Consider the following 22,252-nt stretch of genomic DNA (forward strand, 5'->3'; position numbering starts at 1 on the left):
TGAATATCAGGCCCAACTGGGGCAGGATGTGCATTGTGGAGATGAAAAAAGAAAGAAATGGAGCAGGGGTAGGTAAGGAGCTATATTACCTGGAAAGCAAAGAGAGTGAGAGCTGTAAGTGTAATAAGTACTGTGCATCAGGCAGCGTGAATTCAGAAGGTCTAATGTTCCATTACCTTATCTTGCTGAAAATGTACACTTTCCTCCCAGATTTTGGCACTAAAATGTCACATACGGGGAACAGATGTCAAGTGTGTGATCCCTGGTTTTTGGTTCCAGGTGACACAGCATAGTTACTGGTACCAAGACAGTGGAACAAATGAGCAGAACAAGTAGGTACAAGTGAGCAAAAGGTCAAAGTTTATTAAAGCACAGTACACTCCAGAGAAGGGAGACATCTACCTTATCAAGTGGAGAAACGCTGGGTTAGTGAGATTTTTCCCCTTCATGATAATTTTCCAAATCTATGTTAAGTGGTAGTGGGGGTAATATATTTACTATTTTTCCTGGAAAGGGGGAAAAATTCCCGAATGAAGAGTCCTCCCATTTCTATCCCTCTAAATCAATTTCTAGAAGTTGTCATAGTATTTGTTAATTGTGATAAAAGTGATTGTACTCCCAGCTGCTAAGGAGGCTGGGGCAACAGAATCACCTGGGCCCAAGGATTTGGAGGTTGCTGTGAGCTGTGACGCCACAGCACCCTACTGAGGGTTAATAAGTGAGACTCTTTCTCAAAAAAAAGTGGTGAAGATTTTATTGTGTTTATGAAAATGGGTCCCTTGAGGCTACTGTCACCTTACTTGTATGCATGCTACAAAGACCCCTTTTAGTGGCCTTGGCCATATCTCCACCCTGGGGCCTCTCTACCTGCGAGTCATTTTTGTCAAGCAAACATCAGTTCAGTTATTGAAAGCCTTGTTGATATGCTTTCCTTTCTTGGCAGCCCAGTCTGGTAATTTTGTTCCTTCTCAGTATGGACAAGGATGCCCTAGAATCATCTGCCCCTGTCTCTCTCTAGCCCTACCAAACAGGATAAACACAACTTTAAGACATCATTGACATTTGTAGAGAATTTCTTCCATATGAATTATGATTACAAAAGTATGAGAAATATTTAAAGACCTTGTCATATTCTTCACATATGTGGAGTATCTCTATGAATTCTGTTCTGTACTGAAATGTGTGAATCCTGGTTATAGGATTTGACACTGTCTTCACAGTTGTAGTGGTTTTCTCTGTCATAAATTTCATAGAGAAATGTTTGAGTAGAGGTTAAACACTTCTCATCTTCCTCACATTTACAGCTTTTCTGTTCAACACAAATTCTACTGTGTACACAAAACTGTGATTTCTGCCATAAAGCTTCCATGCACCTTCATATTGTGATTTTTCTCTGACATGATTTCTCTTATGTTTACTAAGGGCCAAGAATCAGTTAAAACATTTGTCATGTTATTCTCATTTATAAGATTTCTCTCCTATATGAATTTTCTTATGTGTAGTAAAGTTTGAGCTCTGCTTAAGTGCATCGCCACACCGTTCACAGTTGTAGAATTTCTCTCCAGAGTAAATTTCTACAAGCTTCATTAAGTTATGAACACCAAGTAAGGTACTGCCACATTCATCATATTTCTAGGGTTTCCATGTTATCTCATTTTCTTTTAATGTACAGGCTGGTTAGACTCTGAGTTAAAGGGTTTGCTACACTATTCATATTTGTAATGTTTCTGAGTTAGACTCTGAGTTAAGGGTTTGCTACACTATTCATATTTGTAATGTTTCTCTCCAGAATTAATTTTTTTTTTATGTACAGAAAGGCGTGAGTACTGGTTAAAGCATTTGCCACATTGTTCCCTTTCATAAGATTTCTCCCCAAAATGAATTCTTTTATGTACAGAAAGGGTTGAGGAATCATTAAAGGCTTTTCCACATTCTTCACATTTGTAGGGTTTCTCTTTAGAATGAATTCTTTTATGTACAGAAAGGTGTGCATACCGGTTAAAGGCTTTACCACATTCTTCACATTTGTAGGGTTTCTCTCCAGAATGAATTCTCTTATGTCTAGAAATGTGTGAGTACTGCTTAAAGGCTTTTCCACATTCTTCACATTTGTAAGGTTTCTCTCCAGAATGAATTCTTTGATGTACAGAAAGGGTTGAGGAATTTTTAAAAGCTTTTCCACATTCTTTACATTTGTAGGGTTTCTCTCCAGAATGAGTTCTTTGATGTACAGAAAGGTGTGAGGAATAGTTAAAGGCTTTTCCACATTCTTCACATTTGTAGGGTTTCTCTCCAGAATGAATTCTTTTATGTACAGAAAGGTTTGAGTATTGATTAAAAGCTTTTCCACATTCTTCACATTTGTAGGGCTTCTCCCCAGAGTGAATTCTTTTATGTACAGAAAAGTTTGAGTACCGGTTAAAGGCTTTGCCACATTCTTCACATTTGTAGGGTTTCTCTCCAGAATGAATTCTTTTATGTACAGAAAGAGTTGAGGAATCGTTAAAGGCTTTTCCACATTCTTCACATTTGTAGGGTTTCTCTCCAGAATGAATTCTTTTATGTACAGAAAAGTGTGAGTACTGGTTAAAAGCTTTTCCACATTCTTCGCATTTGTAGGGTTTCTCCCCAGAGTGAATTCTTTTATGTACAGAAAAGTTTGAGTACCGATTAAAGGCTTTGCCACATTCTTCACATTTGTAGGGTTTCTCTCCAGAGTGAATTCTTTTATGCACAGAAAAAGTTGAGGAATCGTTAAAGGCTTTTCCACATTCTTCACATTTGTAGGGTTTCTCTCCAGAATGAATTCTTTTATGTCTAGAAAGGTATGAGTACTGGTAAAAGGCTTTGCCACATTCTTCACATTTGTACGGTTTCTCTCCAGAATGAATTCTCTTATGTCTAGAAAGGTGTGAGGAATCAATAAAGGCTTTTCCACATTCTTCACATTTGTAGGGTTTCTCTCCTGAATGAATTCTTTTATGTACGGAAAGAGATGCGTACTGGTTAAAGGCTTTTCCACATTCTTCACATTCGTAGGGTTTTTCCCAAGAAAGAATTCTTTTATGTACAGAAAGGGATGAGTAACAGTTAAGGGATTTATCACATTCTTTACATTTGTAAGGTTTCTGTACATTATAAATTGTCTTGTGGTTCGAACATCTTGAGCTGTGGCTAAGACACTTGTCATCATTCTCACAATGGGAGATTTTCTCTCCAGTATGAAGTTCCTTGTGCTTAGACAAGCTTGAGCAAGATTTAAAGACTTTGCAACATTCTTTACATTTGTACTGCTTTTCCACAAAATGGATTATCTTATGTTTACCAATGTTTGAGCATAGTTGTAAGGCTTTCCCATATTTATTACATTCCAATGCTATTTCCCCAGTATGTGTCATCTTATGTCTATTTACATTTGATAATTTTCTGACAACTTGGAAACGTTTACTGCATTCGTAGGTTTTACCATGCATAGCTGTTAAACTTTCGTTTAGTCCATTGTAACATACTTTCTGCTGCTTATACTCACACACTCTATCCCAGTCTTTTATTGAGTTGAAATTCTCAGGGCTATCATTTTCATATCTTCTCAGGATTATCTCTGGTAATAAAATATTCATGCCCAGCACTTGTGAATTGCTCTGGGTAGAATGATTAGATATAACTGAAAGAAATTTAAAAATACAAAATTATGCCATTGAGTTTCATCACAATTGAATAAATATACATCACAAATTTTACCTGTAAAATTATGCCCAGCAAAGTAGCAACATGGCATAGGACAGCACAAATGCCCTAATAATTTTTAAAATACATGTAAGTAAGAAATATATATTGCATTTTAGGGATTATAAAAATGAAGTGAGAATTTTTAGCCCACCAGGTGAGCACAATGTGAAGAGGCATGTACAGGCCAGGTATAGTGGTTAATGTCTGTAAACCTAGGACTGTGGGAGAGTGAGAGGGTGGATTGCCTCAACACAGGCATCTGAGAGCAGTGTGAGCCAGAGTGAAACCCTGCTTATACCACAAATAGAAAAAAGTAGTGGGGCAAGTGGCAGACACCAGTCGCTCCAGCAACACAGGAAGCTGAAACGAGAGTATCTCTTGAGCCTAGGAGGTTGAGGTTGCTGTGAACTATAATACCACAGCACTCTATCCATGGTGAAAGACACTCTGTCACAAAAATATATAACTATATAAAATCAAATAAGAAAAAAATGATAATGACAAAAGGTGCAAAATATGGGAAGAAAAGTTCATTCTATTTATAGACCACAGACATAGCATTGTCCATATGAAAGTAAATTTTTTCCTCAAAAGAAAAATAGAGACCTGCATTAACTCTACGGGCTTTTCAGGGCTTTTCTTTCTTTCTTTCTTTCTTTTTTTTTTTATAGAGACAGAGTCTCACCTTATTGCCTTTAGCAGAGTGCCATGATGTCACAGGACTCACAGCAACCTTATCTCTTGGGCTTCAGCGATTCTCCTGCCTCAGCCTCCTGAGCAGCTGGGACTACAGGCGCCCACCACAACGCCCGGCTATTTTTTGGTTGCAGTTCAGCCGGGGCTGGGTTTGAACCCGCAACCCTTGGTATATGGGGCCGGTGCCCTACTCACTGAGCCACAGGCACACCCTTTTCAGGGCTTTTCTAAAGATAGGTTGTGTCTTCCATGAGGGAAAGTGCTGAACAGAATGGTGCAGTTTCTTGTTTCTTTTTCTTTTTTTGCAGTTTTTGGCTTGGGCTGGGTTTGTACCTGCCACCTCTGGCATATGTGGCCAGAATCCTACTCCTTTGAGCCACAGGCACAGCCTGAGAGTGGTGCAGTTTTTATAAAACTGACTAGGGGAGCCAAAACCAGAGGTAAAACATTGTTATAGCATCAGAGAGACAACAGACAGATTCAGGTCTAGCAAATGATTACAAGCTCTTAAGAGAAAATGGGGGGGAAATGCTTCAGCTAGAAAATAGCCACACAATTTCACAGGCAAAACAATTTCAGAATGTATACTGAAGTCTTTAGTATGATTTGTGTCAGAGTCTTGTACGGTAAAGCCACATTATGGATTTTGTAAAAGGTGCCTTATGTGGCTCGGTGCCCATAGCACAGTGGTTACGGTGCCAGCCACAGACACCGAGGCTGGTGGGTTAGAACCCAGCCTGGTCCAGCTTAACAATAATGACAACTACAACAAAAAAATAGTCAGGCATTGTGGTGGGCACCTGTAGTCCCAGCTACCTTGGAGGCTGAGGTGAGAGAAACCCGTTAGCCCAAGAGTTTGAGGTTGCTGTGAGCTCTGACACCACAGCACTCTACTAAGGGTAACAAAATGAGACACTGTCTCAAAAGAAAGAAAGAAAGGTGACTTTTGTATCATCAAGTCAATGAAAGATTAGAACATGTAAAAAATAATAGGGAGATATAACCCAAAGAAACAAAATAAATAATGTAGAACCAACCATAAAAAACAGAAATGTCTGGGCGGCACCTGTGGCTCAAAGGAGTAGAGCGCTGGCCCCATATGCCGGAGGTGGCAGGTTCAAACTCAGCCCCAGACAAAAACTGAAAAAAAAAAAAAAAAAGAGATGTCTAAATTACCTAAGAGTTTTATCATCATGATTGTAAATGGGTGAAATGGAAATGATACAAACAACTATGCGAAGTCAAAAAAATAGAGATATCAACAAAAAAGATGAGCTTTAAAAAAAGAGAAATTCCTAAGTTAAAGAACACAGTGGAAAAGACTGAGAAATTTTCAAAGGTAAGAAAAAAAAAATTCAGAATATCAAGCTCACCAGACTTCAGCTAGGAGAAACACAAAGAGACCCAAAAAAGACACATGAAGATCAAAGATTTGAAAGCCACACAAGAGTATCCTGAAAGCCAGGAAAGGAAACAGATGTGTCATCTCCAAGCATGCTCTTCTGAGATTACTAGAGGAATTTTCAACACACACCTTTCATATCAAAAAACAGTTAGATGATATAGTCAAAGTGCTGAAAGAACAAAAATTTCAAAACACATACACTGTATCCAGCAAAAGATCTCTTAAAAATAAAGAAAAAAATAAACATTTACCAAGATAAATGAATGCTGAAAACTGCCAAAGAAGAAATGTCCAAGGAAGCCCCTTTCATTGGAAATGATATTATGCTTGAGATCAATGCTAAATTAGGTAAAAATAAGTAAATCTCAAAAAAAAAACTAAGTACATTTAAGTAAAATGTTGTATTATTATAATGACAGGGCAGAAAGTACTTTTATTTTTATTTTTTTTAATATTATTTGTTTTTTGTAGAGACAGAGTCTCACATTATTCCCCTCAGTAGAGTGCCGTGGTGTTGCACCATTCACAGCAACCTCCAATTCCTGGGGTTAGGTGATTCTCTTTGCCTCAGCCTCCCGAGTAGCTGGGACTACAGGCACCCGCCACAACGCCTGGCTATTTGTTCATTGCAGTTTGACCAGGACCGGTTTGAACCCAGCACCCTACCCACTGAGCCACAGATGCCATCCTATTTTTTTTTTTTTTGACAGAGTCTTAAGCTGTCACCCTGAGGGTAGAGTGCCATGGCATAACAGCTCACAGCGACCTCAGACTCTTTGGCTTAAGCGATTCTCCTGCCTCAGCTTCCCAAGTAGCTGGTACTAAAGGCACCTGCCACAACACCAGGCTATGTTTTGGTTGTAGTTGTCATTGTTGTTTGGCAGGTCGGGGCTAGATTCAAACCGGCCAGCTCCAGTGTAAGTGGCTGATGACCTAGCCACTGAGCTGGGCGCCAAGCCCAGAAGGCGCTTTTAATCATGCTTTAATATTCAAAGACAAAAACAGAATCTTAACGTGAAAATTCTGTTAATGGTACAGGTGTTCAATGTAACAAAATGAAATTGGTGACATCAGTAATTTGAAAGAAAGGCTGGTTGAGGTGTCTCACACCTATAATCCTAGCATTTGGGATGTCAAGGCAGGTAATTTCCTGAGCTCACAGGTTCCACACCAGCCTCAGCCAGAGAGAGACCTCATCTCTGAAATAGCCAGGCGCTGTGGCAAGTACCTATAGTCCCACCTACTAGGGAGTCTGAGGCAAGAGAATCACTTCAGCCCAAGAGTTGTAGGTTGCTGTGAGCTGCAATACCAGACACTCTAATGAAGGTGAGAAAAGTGAGACTCTGTCTCAAAAAACAAAACAAAACAAAAAAACTAGCCAGGCATTGTGGCAGGCACCTGTACTTCCAGCTATTGGAGACAGTGAAGTAAGATGATCTCTTGAATCCAAGAGTTTGAGGTTGCTGTGAGCTATGACAATGCCATAGCACTCTATTCAGGGACACAGAGTGAGACTCTGACAAAAAACAAAACTAAACTAAACAAAAAACATAGAATAACAAAATAAGGAATATAAAGAGTTATAATTTTTGCATTCAATTGAAGTTAGCTTGATGTGAGTCTGAATAATATTAATATTGTTATATCTTTAAGAACTTTTTATAATTTCCATTCTTCAAGGTGTTCAGAAAGAAAATATCTATAGAATTCGTGTGAAGTAAACTAAGAAAGCAATCAGACTAATTACAAAAAGCAATAAAACAGAAATGAAGGCACAAGAGAAGAAATGAAGAGAAAATATCTAGAATAAAGTAAAAGGAACTTTAACTCATTTATATTTAATGTAAGTAACTCAATAATCTAAAAAGATGATATGGCTGAATAGACTTACATTAAATGAGTTTCTATAATATTAGGTCTAGAGAAAACTCCTTATAGCTTTATGGACTCAAATAGGGTAAAAGTAAAAACACAAAAAATCTGTATGCCAAGCAAATAGTAACTCAAAGTGGGTGAAGTAGCTATAATTATATCGGACAATATACACTTGTGGCCTAAACAGCCAAGAGAAAAATGTAGTAATAGAATAGGCCCCTTTACAAAGAATCCTCATTATCTATTACATATACTCACAAACCACATTTTGGTATATTACATATAACATCATTGATTCCAAACATAAGAAATAAATCACGGCAAAAGCAAGGAAGAAACAGCAGTGTTGTCATTTTTAATTTTAGACCCTAGTTTTTTTTTGTTTTTGTTTTTGTTTTCTCTTTTTTAAAATTTCAGATCAATATGAGTTTACAAACAATTAGATCACATGCCTATAATCATACTACTCTGGGACAGTGCATAGCTTGAGCTCATGTATTCCAGACCAGCCTGAGCTCAGCAAGAACCCCATCTCTACTAAAAATAGAATAACTGGGCTTGGCGCCTATAGCTCAAGCAGGTAAGGTACCAGCCAAATACACCTGACTTGGCAGGTTCAAATCTAGCCCGGGTCTGCCAAAAAACAATAACGGCTGCAACAAAAAAATAGCCAGGCGTTGTGGCAGGTGCCTGTAGTCCCAGCTAATGGGGAGGCAGAGGCAGGAGAATGGCTTGAGCCCAGGAATTGGAGGTTGCTGTGAGCTGTGATGCCAAAGCACTCTACCCAGGGTGACAGCTTGGGACTCTGTCTCAAAAACAAAAACAAAACAGAATAACTAAGGCAAAAGAATCACTTGAGCCCAAGAGTTAGAGGTTGCTGTGATCTAAGACATCATGGCACTCTACCCAGGTCAATAACTTGAGATTCTGTCTCAAAAAAAAAAAAAATTAAAAAATTAGGTTACATGTTTGCATTTGCTAGGCAAAGTCCCACTTATAGTTGTGTCCCTCACCCAGGAGGTGTGCATATACCCTTACATAAGACACCATTTTTAATAATCAATTGAAAGATTAGAAAAAAGATTAATTAGATAACAGAGAACTTGAACATGGTATATTACTTAGACCTAACAAACATGACAGAACTCTCTAGTCAAAAGTAGCAAAATAAGGCTGGGCATGTTGTCTCAGGGCTGTAATCCTAGCACTCTTGAAGGATGACGCTGGAAGATTACTTGAGGCCAGGAGAGTTTGTGAGCAAGAGACCTCCTCCTAAAAAATAGCTGGACATTGTGGCAGGCGCCTGTACTCTCAGGTACTTTGGAGGCTGAATTCACTTTATCCCAGGAGTTTGAGGTTGCTTTGAACTACAATGACACAGCACTCTACCAAGGGTAACAGTGAGACTCTGCCTCAGTAAAAAAAAAAAAAAGGGTGGCGCCTGTGTCTCAGTGAGTAAGGCGCCAGCCCCATATACCGAGGGTGGCGGGTTCAAACCTGGCCCCAGCTAAACTGCAATAACAACAACAACAAAAAGTAGCCAGGCGTTGTGGCAGATGCCTGTAGTCCCAGCTACTCGGGAGGCTGAGGTATGAGAATCGCCTAAGCCCAAGAGCTGGCGGTTACTGTGAGCTGTAATGCCACGCACTTTACCAAGGGTGACAAAGTGAGACTCTACCTCTTAAAAAAAAAAAGAAAGAAAAAGTGACAAAGGATTGAGCTCACATTTCTCAAAGAAGATATATAAATAGCCAACAAGCATTAGAAAGGGTGCTCAAAATTAGTAACTACTTAAGAAATGCAAAGCAAAATCACAATGAAATATCATACATCATATTCAGAATGAATACTCAGAATGAACACTCAATCCCACTGAGAATTTTGTTTGTTTTTTTAGGGGTGGGGACAGAGTCTCACTATGTTGTGCTAGATAGAGTACTAAGGTGTCACAGCTCACAGTAACCTCCAACTCTTGGGCTTCAATGATTCTCTTGCCTCCATCTCCCAAGTAGCTGGAACTACAGGCAGCTGCCACAATGCCTGGTTATTTTTTTGTTGCAGTTGTTGTTTAGCTGGCCTGGGCTGGGTTCGAACCCGCCAGCCTTAGTGTGTGTGGCCAGTGCTATAACCACTGCGCAACAGGCACCAAGCCCCACTGAGAATGCTGAAGTGATTATGTGGGCATCTCCAACATAATCTGGGAGATGTTGATCTGGGGCTGGTCCCACGTATCCAGAGACCTGAAGGGAGATACTTACTCATGACAAAGGAGACAGGCCTGAAGACCTTGACAATTTTTGTCTGTGTGTATATATGTTTATATATCTATTTGTGTGTATATGTATATATACAGACGCTATATACTGTCTGTATATAGTATATACATTGACCACCTCCCCAAGTTCACCTAATGTACACAGACTGGGCATGCACCACAAGTACGTATCAACTAGGCCAAGTTCCTTACGCTAACCACCTATGTGTGTTGACAAGATTTTTACAATCCCTTGAGTGGTCAACTTACAAAGGTCTCGTGTTTCTCTGTGTGTGTGTGCATAATACAGTCCTGATAAGCATAACCTAAGCAAGAAATAGTTATAAAATAAGGGTTATTTATGACAGGTATGGTGGCCCATACCTGTTACTCTTAATCACTTTAGGAGGCCAAGGCAGGTGGATCACCTGAGCTCAGGCATTCGAGACCAGCCTGAGAAAGATCAAGACCCCTTCTCTACTAAAAATAGAAAAACTACCCAGACACTGTGTCAGATGCCTCTAGTCCCACCTACCGAGGAGGCTGAAAAGAGAGGATCACTTGTACCCAAGAGTTTGATGCTGCTGGATCTACAATGCCTCTGAACTCAACCCCAGGGTGATAACAGTGAGAAACTGTCTCAGAAAAATTTGTAAGAGTGATTTTGTAACAAGAGAGAATTTAATACATACTCTGGAATACTGCAACTCCCCAATGACATAGTATATGTAAGAAATGTATAGAGTAGATACCTTTAACTATATTAAAGTTGCAAAATTGGGGCTTGGCACCTGTAGCTCAAGCAGCTAAGGCACCAGCCACAAATACCGAAGGTGGCAGGTTCAAATCCAGCCTAGGCCTGCCAAACAACAATGACAACTACAAACAAAAAATAGCCCTTTGATGTGGCGGGCACCTGTAGTCCCAGCTACTTGGGAGGCTAAGGCAAAAAAATTCCTTAAGCCCAAGAGATGGAAGTTGCTGTGAATTATGATGCCACCGCACCCTACCAAGGGCAACAGCTTGAGACTCTGTCTCAAATAAATAAAATAAAATAAAATAAAGTTGAGAAATTAGAGCATAAACAAATTAAACTATTTATCACACTTCATGTAAAGAAAATGTTGAAGTTCAATTACATGAGCTTTTTCTTTATATTTGGGGGAGATTCTTTTTTTTAGACAGAGCCTCAAGCGTTTGCCTTGGGTAGAGTGCTGTGGCATAAAAGCTCATAGCAACTTCCAACTCCTGGGCTCAAGCGATTCTCCTGCCTCCACCTCCCAAGTAGCTGGGACTACAGGTGCCGGCCACAGCGCCTAGCTATTTTTTGGTTGCAGTTGTCATTGTTGTTTGGCGGGCCTGGGCTGGATTCAAACCTGCCAGCTCAGGTGTATGTGGCTGGCGCCTTAGCCGCTTGAGCCACAGGCGCCGAGCCTTTTTGGGGAGAATCTTAAATTCTCTAATAAAATTACTGACTATACTTCTCGCACAATCTTATTAGAAACCTTCATTGAATCTAAAACTATAAAGCAGAAGACATATGCCATCCATTTGAAGTGTCCTGAGATGCCTGACCCAAATACTAGTATTAACTGCTCACTCTCATATTTTAAATAGTATGCTAAGGCAGTAGTTCTCAACCTGTGGGTCCAGACCCCTTTTTAACAATGAAAATAAATTTCCAGACTGGGAAGGTTGAGAACCACTGTGCTAAAGAAAAAAAGAAATTGTTCAGAGGCACACTTTCATTCTCTTGCCCAGGTTAAAATGCCATAGCATCAGTCTAACTCACAGCAACTTCAAACTCCTAGGTTGAAGTCATCCTTCTGCCTCAGCCCCACAAGTAGCTGGGACTATAGGCAACCACCACACTGCCTAGTTATTGTTTTTTATTTTTAGTAGTGAAAGGATCTCACTCTTGTTCAGGCTTGTCTTATACTCCTGAACTCAGATGATCATCCCACCTCATCCTCCAAGAGTGCTAGGACTATAGAAGTGAGCCATCATGCCTGCTTAAAGAAAAAGAAAAAAAAATTTTTTTTGAGACAGAGCCTCGAGCTGTCGTCCTGGTAGAGTGTCATGGCATCACAGCTCATAGCAACCTCCAACTCCTGGGTTTAAGTGATTCTTTTGCCATAGCATCCCAAGTAGCTGGGACTATAGGCGCCCACCAAAACACCCAGCTATTTTTTGGTTGTAGTTGCCATTGTTGTTTGGCAGGCCCGGGCTGGATTCGAATGCGCCAGCTCTGGTGTATGTGACTGGCTCCTTAGCCGCTTCAGCTATAGGCACCGAGCCTAAAGAAAAATTTTTTAAAATGTTTCAGAGATCCTCCAAAAGAGCAAATATTTTTATGTTCTGAAAATCAACCAAACAGCAGGCAGATTTTGCAGTCCTGGATAAGCCATAGAAAGTTCTTTCTTTTCACTATAAACTAGAAAGAACATCATCAAAAACTAAACTCCTTCTAAAAATTAAAAAGAAAAGGCCAGGCAGCTATAATCCTAGCAGTCTGGAAGGGCAAGGCAGGTGGATTGCTTGAGCTTAACCAGTAGGAGTCCAGTCCAAGCAACAGCAAGATTACATCTCTTAAAAAGAAAAACTACCCGATCATTGTAGCAGGAACCTGTAGTCCCAGCTACTTTGGGAGGCTGATGGAAGAGGATTCTTTGAGCCCAAAAGTTTGATGTTGTTGCGAGCTATGACACCACGGAACTCTACCCAGGGTGACAAAATGAGACTCTGTTCCAAACAAATTTTAAAAAATTAAAAAGAAGAATAGGGCGAGACATGGTAGCTCACACATGTAAACCCAACACCTGAGAGGCCAAGGTGAGAGGATTGCTTGAGTTTCTGAGTTTGACACAAGCCTGACCAAAAGCAAGACTCTCATTCTAATAAAAACAGTAAAAATAGTAGCCAGGTCTTCTGGAGAAAACTGTACTCCCAGCTACTTGAGAGGCTGAGACTGAAAAATCACTTGAACCAAGATGGTTAAGATTGCTCTGTGCTAGGCTGATGCCATGGCACACTGGTCTGATGGCAACACAGTGAGCCTTTGTCTCAATGAGAAAATAAACATAAAAAATGAAAACAAAAACGAGGTGTCTTTATGTAACAAGAGAAAGAAACCCAGGCTTCCCAGAAATAATTTCCAATAAAGCTGAGCTTCCCTAATCACATTGCATTGTGTGGTTTACTCCTTCAACGTTGGACCTCTGACCAGGGTTATCTGCTTCAATCACTCCAACTTACCAGGGTGCTTGACCACTGTCTGGCGAGTCTTCACCTTCCATGGTTCTTTCCTTTGCTCCAGACAGGTGATGAGGTCCGGCTTAGAGACAGCAAGCCCTGTTTCATTAGAAAAAAAAGACAACATGACGCTACTGGGCTTCACCAGTTAATAATCTAGAACCTTTCTATAGTAGAGAACACAACATTTTAGAGATCCTAAAAGAATAATCTAAAAATAGAGGTTTCTGACAAAAACTTTACAATATTTTAAAAGCATTTTATTTATTTATTTATTTTTTTTTTTTTTTGTAGAGAGAGTGTCATGGCCTCACACAGCTCACAGCAACCTCCAACTCCTGGGCTTAAGCGATTCTCTTGCCTCAGCCTCCCGAATAGCTGGGACTACAGGCACCCGCCACAATGCCCAGCTATTTTTTGGTTGCAGTTTGGCCAGGGCCAGGTCCGAACCCGCCACCCTCGGTGTATGGGGCCAGCGCCCTACCGACTGAGCCACAGGCGCCGCCCTTTAAAAGCATTTTAAATGCTCCACTACCCCATACTATGGAAATAAAATTTGGTGCCGGAAACTAGACTAAAAGGTATGGGCAACAATTCTAAGCCTCTACATTTTTGAAATTACCATCAATGTAGGGAAGGATATTTATCAGCTCAAGAAAGGCTAAGATTAATGCCAAGATAACATCTGAAATATGCTCTTTTCTATACCAAGAACTTATGTTTTCCTTATACTCAACAATCTGAAACTAATGCGGTCAAAGAATAATCTCCACAAAACCCACCTACAGAGAACAATCTGAAATGCTTAGCGTACAGTTAAGAAATGTGTATGTAAGTTATCCTCACCAAGGAAGACCAGGTGTCTGTAGGTCTCTAACATGACATCCCGATACAAATTGTGCTGAGCAGGGTCCAGGCAGTCCCACTCATCCATAGAGAATTCTATAGACACATCTCTGAATGTCAACAGTTCCTGAAAAAAAAAGCTAGAAATCTGAAAAAAAAACAATATTTATCATGATGCCATGGGAAAACTTAATTTCATTTTTACATCAATGTGTGGGTGAGAACTTCTTTGGACTTACATGACTGAATGGTATTATGTGATTAGTACAGCAGAGAGATAGTCCCTCATGTGCTGTCTAACACTGAGAAAAGACGATGGGATAATATCCACAACCCTGGTGTAGATGCTGTGCTTTTTGGCTTTACAATGCAAAAATAAGGCCACCAATACAGGCATGTGGATTCTTGCGCCTACTCACATCATTCACTATAAGCTGTGCATATTTCTTAAGTGAAAATATCATGGTGAGGTAAATGGAGGCTCTGAGATTTTAACGTGTGCAAGCAGGAACTGGAGATCTTGTCAAATGCAGTTTTTTCTGGGTTTTTTGAGACATAGTCTCACTATGTCGCCCTCAGTAGAGAGCAATGGCGTCACAGCTCACAGTAACCTCCACCTCTCAGGCTTCAGCAATTCTCTTGCCTCGGCTTCCCAAGTACCTGTGACTCCAGGCACCCACCACAATGCCTGGCTATTTTCTTCTTGCAGTTGTCACTGTTGTTTGGGTGGCTTGAGCTGGGCACGGACCATCCAGCCTTGGTGCGTGTGGCTGGCAAGTAACCACTGTGCTATGGGCGCCAAGCCTCAAATGCAGTTTTTTATTCAGAAGATATTAGTTGAGGCTTTATTTCTGAATTTCCAACAAGCTCGACAGGGATGCCAATATTTCTGTCCCATGATAATACTTTATCACAAGTGAGACTGGATTTATCCCAGTTGAATGTTGACCCAGTAAACAACCATTAGAGCTTTTATTTTCCAAACAAGGTATAAAAAGAGAATTTCACAAGGTGCATATGAGTTGATACTCTCCCCAAAGTACTTAATCATATTCTGATAAAAAACCACTAAAAGAATTTTTTTCAAAGTTGAAAGTACAGGCTGAGCTCCTGTAGCTCACCGGTGAGACTGCCAGCCACACACACCGGAGCGGGTGGGTTCAAATCCAGCCCAGGTCTGCTAAACAATGACAACTACAACCAAAAATTAGCCAGGCATTGTTGCAGGCGCCTGCAGCCCAGCTACTCGGGAGACTGAGGCAAGAGAATCACTTAACCCCAAGAGTTGGAGGTTGGTATGAGCTGTGACACCAAGGCACTCTACCCAGGGTGACACTTGAGACTGTCACACACACAAAAAAAACATGCTGAAAGTACAGATATCTGCCCTATCTTCTAATCTCTAATGCTATCTTTAAAAACTCTTCTTTAGCATCCGAGAAAGCAAGGCTTTTCTAATAATTCTGATTTTGAGAACCTTGAGTTTCTTTAGGCCGTTCATGCCATCTTTTGTAAATTGCATGTGAGTCACCTTATTTTACACAGCACTGAGGGGACTTCTGCACTGAAACTGAACAGTACTTAGTCCCGTGCTTTGCTAATATCCAATGACCTAACATCATCCATACAGGGTAATACTTATTTCCATTTAAAATAGGCACAAGGGAACATTTGCAGAATTACAGAACATAATTTTTTTTTTTTTTTTTGTAGAGACAGAGTCTCACTGTACTGCCCTCGGGTAGAGTGCCGTGGCGTCACACGGCTCACAGCAACCTCTAACTCTTGGGCTTACGCGATTCTCTTGCCTCAGCCTCCCAAGCAGCTGGGACTACAGGCGCCCGCCACGACGCCCGGCTATTTTTTTGTTGCAGTTTGGCCGGGGCTGGGTTTGAACCCGCCACCCTCGGCATATGGGGCCGGCGCCCTACTCACTGAGCCACAGGCGCCGCCCCAGAACATAATTTTTTATAAACATAAATTTGTGATGAAAATTATCCAGGGCATATGGGAATTTGGATGGAGAGAAGACACTGCTATATACGGAGGGGAGAAGGATTTCTCAGAGCCTCTTCACTGGGCAAAAAGTGTTGTTGTTGTTTTTTGTGATTTTTGGCCGGGGCTGGGTTTGAACCCGCCACCTCCGGCATATGGGACTGGCGCCCTACTCCTTGAACCACAGGCGCCGCCCCAAAAGAGTGTTTGAAACAAGCTCATTAGGCAGGAACATCACAAGTAGAGAAGATTTCTAACTTCGAAACATAGGACATTGCAGGAGAAAAGGCAGTCACAGCCCTGTGTTAGGACACATTTAGCTGAGAAGCAACCGGTTCTTCCTCTTTCCCTGCCTGCCCTTGATTTCCTTCTCAGGTGACATTACCCGGATGTATATTCCACCTGCATCTTGATAATATGGCTTAAAAGGAATCAGCACAACCCCTTCACCTGCTCCCACCACATCCACAGGCTGAGAAACCTTGAAGCAAAAGAAATATATACACATCTCTACCCTTTCCTGTTCTTTATTACAGGAGACAATCGGGAACAAGGAGCTTCCACATAAAGACCAAAGTGTGACTTTCATATTTTTTGCCCTCAGGTGCCCTCCCTGCTAGCAATTTTGGCTATGGCAATGGAATGTTGGTGGTGCTGTCCTGTCCCCGTGAAGCACAATCAGGGCAGGCCCTGTGACCTCCCTTGGGACATAAGGTTCAACACATTTTAAAACTCTCATGTTTGACACTGGCCTAACCTTAGCATCACATGGGGGTAATAATTAAAACTATGTGGATGACACAATCCAGACTAATAGAATCTGTGGGAAGGTGAAATCACAGATGATGGCATTTCTTCAAACTGGCCATGGAATCCTACCTGGAAGCCTGGGCTGAGAACCACTCAGGTAAGTATTGCCTCCCAGGCTTTATTACCCACACAAGGTATTCCGTATCCTGGGCCCTTCTAAGTATGAGATCCTGCAAGAGCAGCAATTACTCTATCTTGAAGCAAATAGTCACTTTTTTTTACAATGTCTATGTATGTACTTGTTTAAGAATTTCAGGAATGGGTGTTTAGCAATTAACCAAAGGACCAAGATTGCAGAACTCCCCCCAACATTATTCAGCCATCTCCCCATGTTGCTTTTGAATAAACTGCATTTTCTTCCAACAACTCCTGTATGTTGAGTTTGGTTTCAGAAATGATTTTGTAAACCTTGGGTTTGCCTCAGATTATGCTGGTTTGAAGTGGGTGTATGAAGTGGTTTGAGTTTGTAGCCTCATACTCTCTGGATCAGTTGGAAATCTAATAATATCAATTTTACAAAGAGGTGGCCAAGCCATACTGAATACTTTGTAAATGTTTTGTGAAATTTTTGAGACAGAGACTCAAGCTGTTGCCCTGGATAGAGTGTTGTGGCATCATAGCTCACAGCAACCTGCAACTGGGGCTCAAGTGATCCTCTTGCCTCAGTTTTTCTATTTTTACTAGAGATGGGATCTCATTTTTTGTTCAGGGTGGTCTCAAACTCATGAGCTCAAGCAATCCACCCACCTCTGCTTCCCCAAGTGCTAAGATTACAGGCGTGAGCCACCACTCCCAGCCTGTTTTGTGACATTTTTAAACAACTATTTTGTAAATAAAGATGTAACATAGAGCTATAATTTTGCATTTTCCCTATGTATTGTGACTGTAGGTGCACTTTTTATAGCATTGTGTACTATACTTGCTCAAAAATAGATAATGAAAATAGGCAGACGGACCATTGTGGCTTCATTGTTTGGGACACCATGCACTTTGCTGTACAATTGTGAGCTGTGACAAGTAGGCTGAGATGAAAAGTGCCCCCTAGAGTAACACTCCATGGGACTCTTCTGTGTTTATATCATATGTGGTAACTCTGGATGGTATGTAAAAATACTTTATAATTACAAAGAGAATTATTCCCAACTCCAAAATAGCCTTCAAAATGGTAGACAGAAAAACAACTGCCACATTACACAATTAAAACAAAGTGTGATGTTCATCTCAGAGATTGTAAAGATCAATGAAGTCACCATATTACAGTCCTCACTTAGAAGACTTGACAGCACCATTGGTTATATATAGTTCACCCTAAATTCACCTTATACTTGGAAAGGCCTTTTGTGTTTGTACTGGACTATATTCAAAGGACAGAAAAATCTTCACTTGTCTACATGATGGAAGATAGTTTCAAACAAGGAGCCAGACGAACACTAAGGGGACGTCCTGCACCACAACAGGAACTCTGACAAGGGTTGCTATCTCCTGGACTATTTATATTTCAAAGCAATGAGTCCTGGGCCCTGGAGAAAGATAGACCTGAATTTGAAAAGGAGGTAAGAAGATTATTTATCTGGTAAAAGTATGTGCTTATATTTCAAAGAGGCAGAAAAAAAAACACATACAAAATTTTCTAAATTAAAATCTTTAAGAAAAAGGAAGACAGCAAAATCTTTACATTCAAATTGGGGTATTCGTCCCGTATTTCTTTTCTTTTTTTTTTGGCTGGGGCCAGGTTTGAACCCACCACCTCTGGTATATGGGGCCAGTGCCCTATTCCTTGAGCCACAGGCACCGCCCTCGTCCAGTATTTCTAATTTCCATCTGCTCTTACATGACACAGGTCTAGGGCCACTTCCTTGAACTCATGGACCTAATTTCAGGAGACACTGATGGCCACCACAGAGACAGCATGAAAGAGGGTTTATGGAGTGAAAATAATCAGAAGACAGGAGCTATCCAGGACCCATGAGAGGGACAGAGTTTGTTCAAGTATTGGTTGAGCCACTGGCATGTAAAAGAAACAAAATCTTAGGACCAAATCTTTATGCAAAAGCAGAGGTCAAGCCCAGAGGCTGAGTAATTTAAGACCTTTTTTTTATTTTTTATTTTTAGAGACAGAGGTCTCACTCTGTCGCCCTTGGTAGAGTGCCGTAGCATCAAAATATATATTGCTTCAATTTATCTGACAGTTACCAACTCATTAAAAATAAGTTGAAATGAGCCGGGCGCCCATAACACAGTGGTTATGGCGCCAGCCACATAAACCAAGGGTGGTGGCTTACGAAACCAGTAACAATGTCAACTGCAACAAAAAATAGCTGGGGGTTGTTGCGGTCGCCTGTAGTCCCGGCTCTTCCAGATGCTGAGGCAAAAGAATTGCTTAAGAACAAGAGTTTGAGGTTGTTGTGAATGTGACGCCATGGCACTCTACCAAGGGTGACATAGTGTGACTTTGTCTCAAAAACAAAAAAAAAGGGCTGGGGGCAGCGCCTGTGGCTCAAAGGAGAGAGGCACCGGCCATATACAGAAAGTGGCAGGTTCAAACCCACCCCGGCCAAAAACTGCAAAAATAAATTAATTAAAAAAAAAAAAAAAAAAAAAACAACGCTCAGCGCCTGTAGCTTAAGCAGCTAAGGCACCGGCACATACACCAGAGCCGACAAGTTCAAATCCCGGGCCTACAAAACAACAATGACAACTACAACCCCCCACCCCCACCCCAAAAAAGCCGGCATTGTGGCAGGCACCTGTAGTCCCAGCTACTTTAGAGACTAAGTTAAGAGAATGGCCTAAGCCCAAGTGTTGGAGGTTGCTGTGAGCTATGATGCCACAGCACTCTACCCAGGGCAACATCTTGAGGCTCTGTCTCTAAAAATAAAAATAAGTTAAAGTGTATACAGGACATAGTCAAAAAAAATACAATAAATAACATTTTTCAGAATATCCAACACTTCCTATCTAAAGTATTCTCATAATAACCCAACATTACCTAAATCCAAACTTTTACAGTTAATCTTATGTTATACATTGCAAGCTTTTTACTATGTTACAAAATACATTGCATACCATTCATATGGTATGTGAAACCCGCTGTTTCACAAATTTCAAAAAACAAAATTAAAGGCACAGCACCCATGTGAGTTTAACTAATCATAACAATTAATGTGGGGTGGGCGGCGCCTGTGGCTCAGTGAGTAGGGCGTCGGCCCCATATGCCGAGGGTGGCGGGTTCAGGCCCAGCCCCGGCCAAACTGCAACAAAAAAATAGCCGGGCGTTGTGGCGTGCGCCTGTAGTCCCAGCTGCTCGGGAGGCTGAGGCAAGAGAATCGCGTAAGCCCAAGAGTTAGAGGTTGCTGTGAGCCGTGTGACGCCTCGGCACTCTACCCGAGGGCGGTACAGGGAGACTCTGTCTCTACAAAAAAAATTAAAAAAAAAAAAAAAAAAAAAAAAACAATTAATGTGGGGAAGGGGCTGTGAGGTGGCCAGGGCCCATCACAGCCAGGGGAAGCCTTTAGGGAACGACCCCTCACCTCACCACCCAGCCACTTCTCCTCAAGATTAACATTCTTTTCAACTGCCAGAAGTCACATAGCTCCTACATACTTTCCTTATTACAGCTTTTCCTCTTTAACATTAATCCTTACCCCAGATGTTAATATTTACCTCGTTAAAGATACTTTATAAAAGCTGCTTCCACAGTTCCGTGCTGGCTGCAGACAGACCTTCCGACCCCATCCTATCTCTACCCTCCTGTGTGTTTTCTATATTTCTTTTGTGTCTTTCTTTCTAATTTCTCACCATTCCACTCAGGTTATCTCCTCCTCCTCGCATTGGGTCCATTTGAAATCAATTCCATAGACATGAAAATAAATAAAAATAGGGAGGGCTGCGCCTGTGGCTGAACGGAGTAGGGCCCCATATACAGGAGGTGGAAGTTCAAACCTGGCCCCGGCAGAAAAGTGCAAAAAATAAAATAAAATAAAGTAATAAAAGGAGAGAATGTGGTAGACAGACACCCCCAGAACCTTTCTTAGCTATTTGTGAACTGACAATGCACTTGAAAGCATAGGAGCAGTAAGTCAGTCAAACAGGCCAAACCAGAAATGGGGAAGATAAAAAAAAAAAAAAAAAACTTGAAAAAAAACCCAAGGCAGTAATGAGGCACTATAGAACACGTTCATAGCACGTTTAATGATTTTTTGATGATGGTTTTTGATTGGTACATATTTTTAACTTGCCTACATGCTGTTACTCACATAAGTAGATTTTTAACATACTTTGGAAATTATCCCCTATACAAATTCTTAAAATGTGTTACATACACAAAACATTTTTAAAAATTACTCTCGCTGCTCTCCAGAATTGGCCTTTTCGACAATGAAGCCTTCTCACGAAATCAACTTCCTGTCTCTGTTGTTTAACTAGGATTACAGGCAACCGAGCCACTTTTGGTTTGGCAACAGCTTGACCCACCGTGCCCAACCCTAAGTTTATTTTTAACAGAATGGGAGGATTGGGGGTCCCATGGACTACAGCCCCTCCCAGGAAGAAGCCCCACACATGCAGTTGGGATTCTTCCTGAGGACCCTTCCATTGTCACCACGTGGGAGGAACAACCTGCGCTGCAGGCACACTGTGGGCCGTGGTCCAGGTGTCGACTCCAGGAAGGTGCCTGAGAAACAGAGTCCCCGCTGCCTGCCCCACTCCACCTTTTCCTCACAGGGTCTGAGGGCCAAGCGTGCCAGTGGCAAACTTCACTCTGAAGACTGTAAAACTGAAGTGAAATTGCTGGTTCCGCCACAGTCACTTCTGGCCCCAACCACGCCCCGCCCCCTCTCAGGACACCCAGTCTCCGGTACTCACCATTTCCCAGCTTCCGGGATGTCCCGGTGTCGTCCCTACAAATCTCCCGGCACCTGCAGGTCACAGGATAACAGAGGCGGCTCTAGAGACACCTGGATTCCCCAGAACAGGCAAAAGATGAAGAGGGCACCCCAGATCGGAGCCCAGGGAAAGAGACCAATACCGCTCTGGATTCCCCGAGACGTTGTCTTCTTTCTGGCTATGCATCTGATTGAACAGTTCATTTTGGAGCATCCCTGATTGGACAGGATCTCAGGCCCCACCTCCCTAACCTTGAGTGACAAGAATGCCGTCCAACAAGAGGCTGAAAGAGGCAAGAACGCTAACAATTTCTTCACCACAGCCCCCAACTTTTTTTTTTTTAATTAAGGACATGGACAATGACTTTATTCATCTTGACATTCGGGGACACCATACTTGCCACAGAGTAGCTGTTAAACAAATTTCGACTAAAGGAATAAAAAACTACTTACTTAGTGTTTACTCTGTGCTAGACTTGGGCACTTATTATTTCAATAGGAGTTAGA

The 22,252-nt window shown here is 41.4% G+C and overlaps 1 protein-coding gene across 1 annotated transcript; it reads right to left on the minus strand.

Moving 5' to 3' along the window:
• Positions 1-214: 214 nt before the first annotated feature.
• Positions 215-21,917, minus strand: LOC128572724 (putative zinc finger protein 730). Its single transcript, XM_053572788.1, has 4 exons — positions 21,726-21,917; positions 14,058-14,205; positions 13,215-13,310; positions 215-3,664 (listed from the first exon to the last, which is right to left on the minus strand). The coding sequence occupies exons 1-4, from the start codon at positions 21,726-21,728 to the stop codon at positions 1,761-1,763; spliced, it is 2,151 nt and encodes a 716-aa protein (XP_053428763.1). The 5' UTR covers positions 21,729-21,917; the 3' UTR covers positions 215-1,760.
• Positions 21,918-22,252: the final 335 nt, after the last annotated feature.

The sequence above is a fragment of the Nycticebus coucang genome, chromosome 20, assembly GCF_027406575.1.
Source record: "Nycticebus coucang isolate mNycCou1 chromosome 20, mNycCou1.pri, whole genome shotgun sequence".
Lineage (NCBI taxonomy): Eukaryota > Metazoa > Chordata > Mammalia > Primates > Lorisidae > Nycticebus > Nycticebus coucang.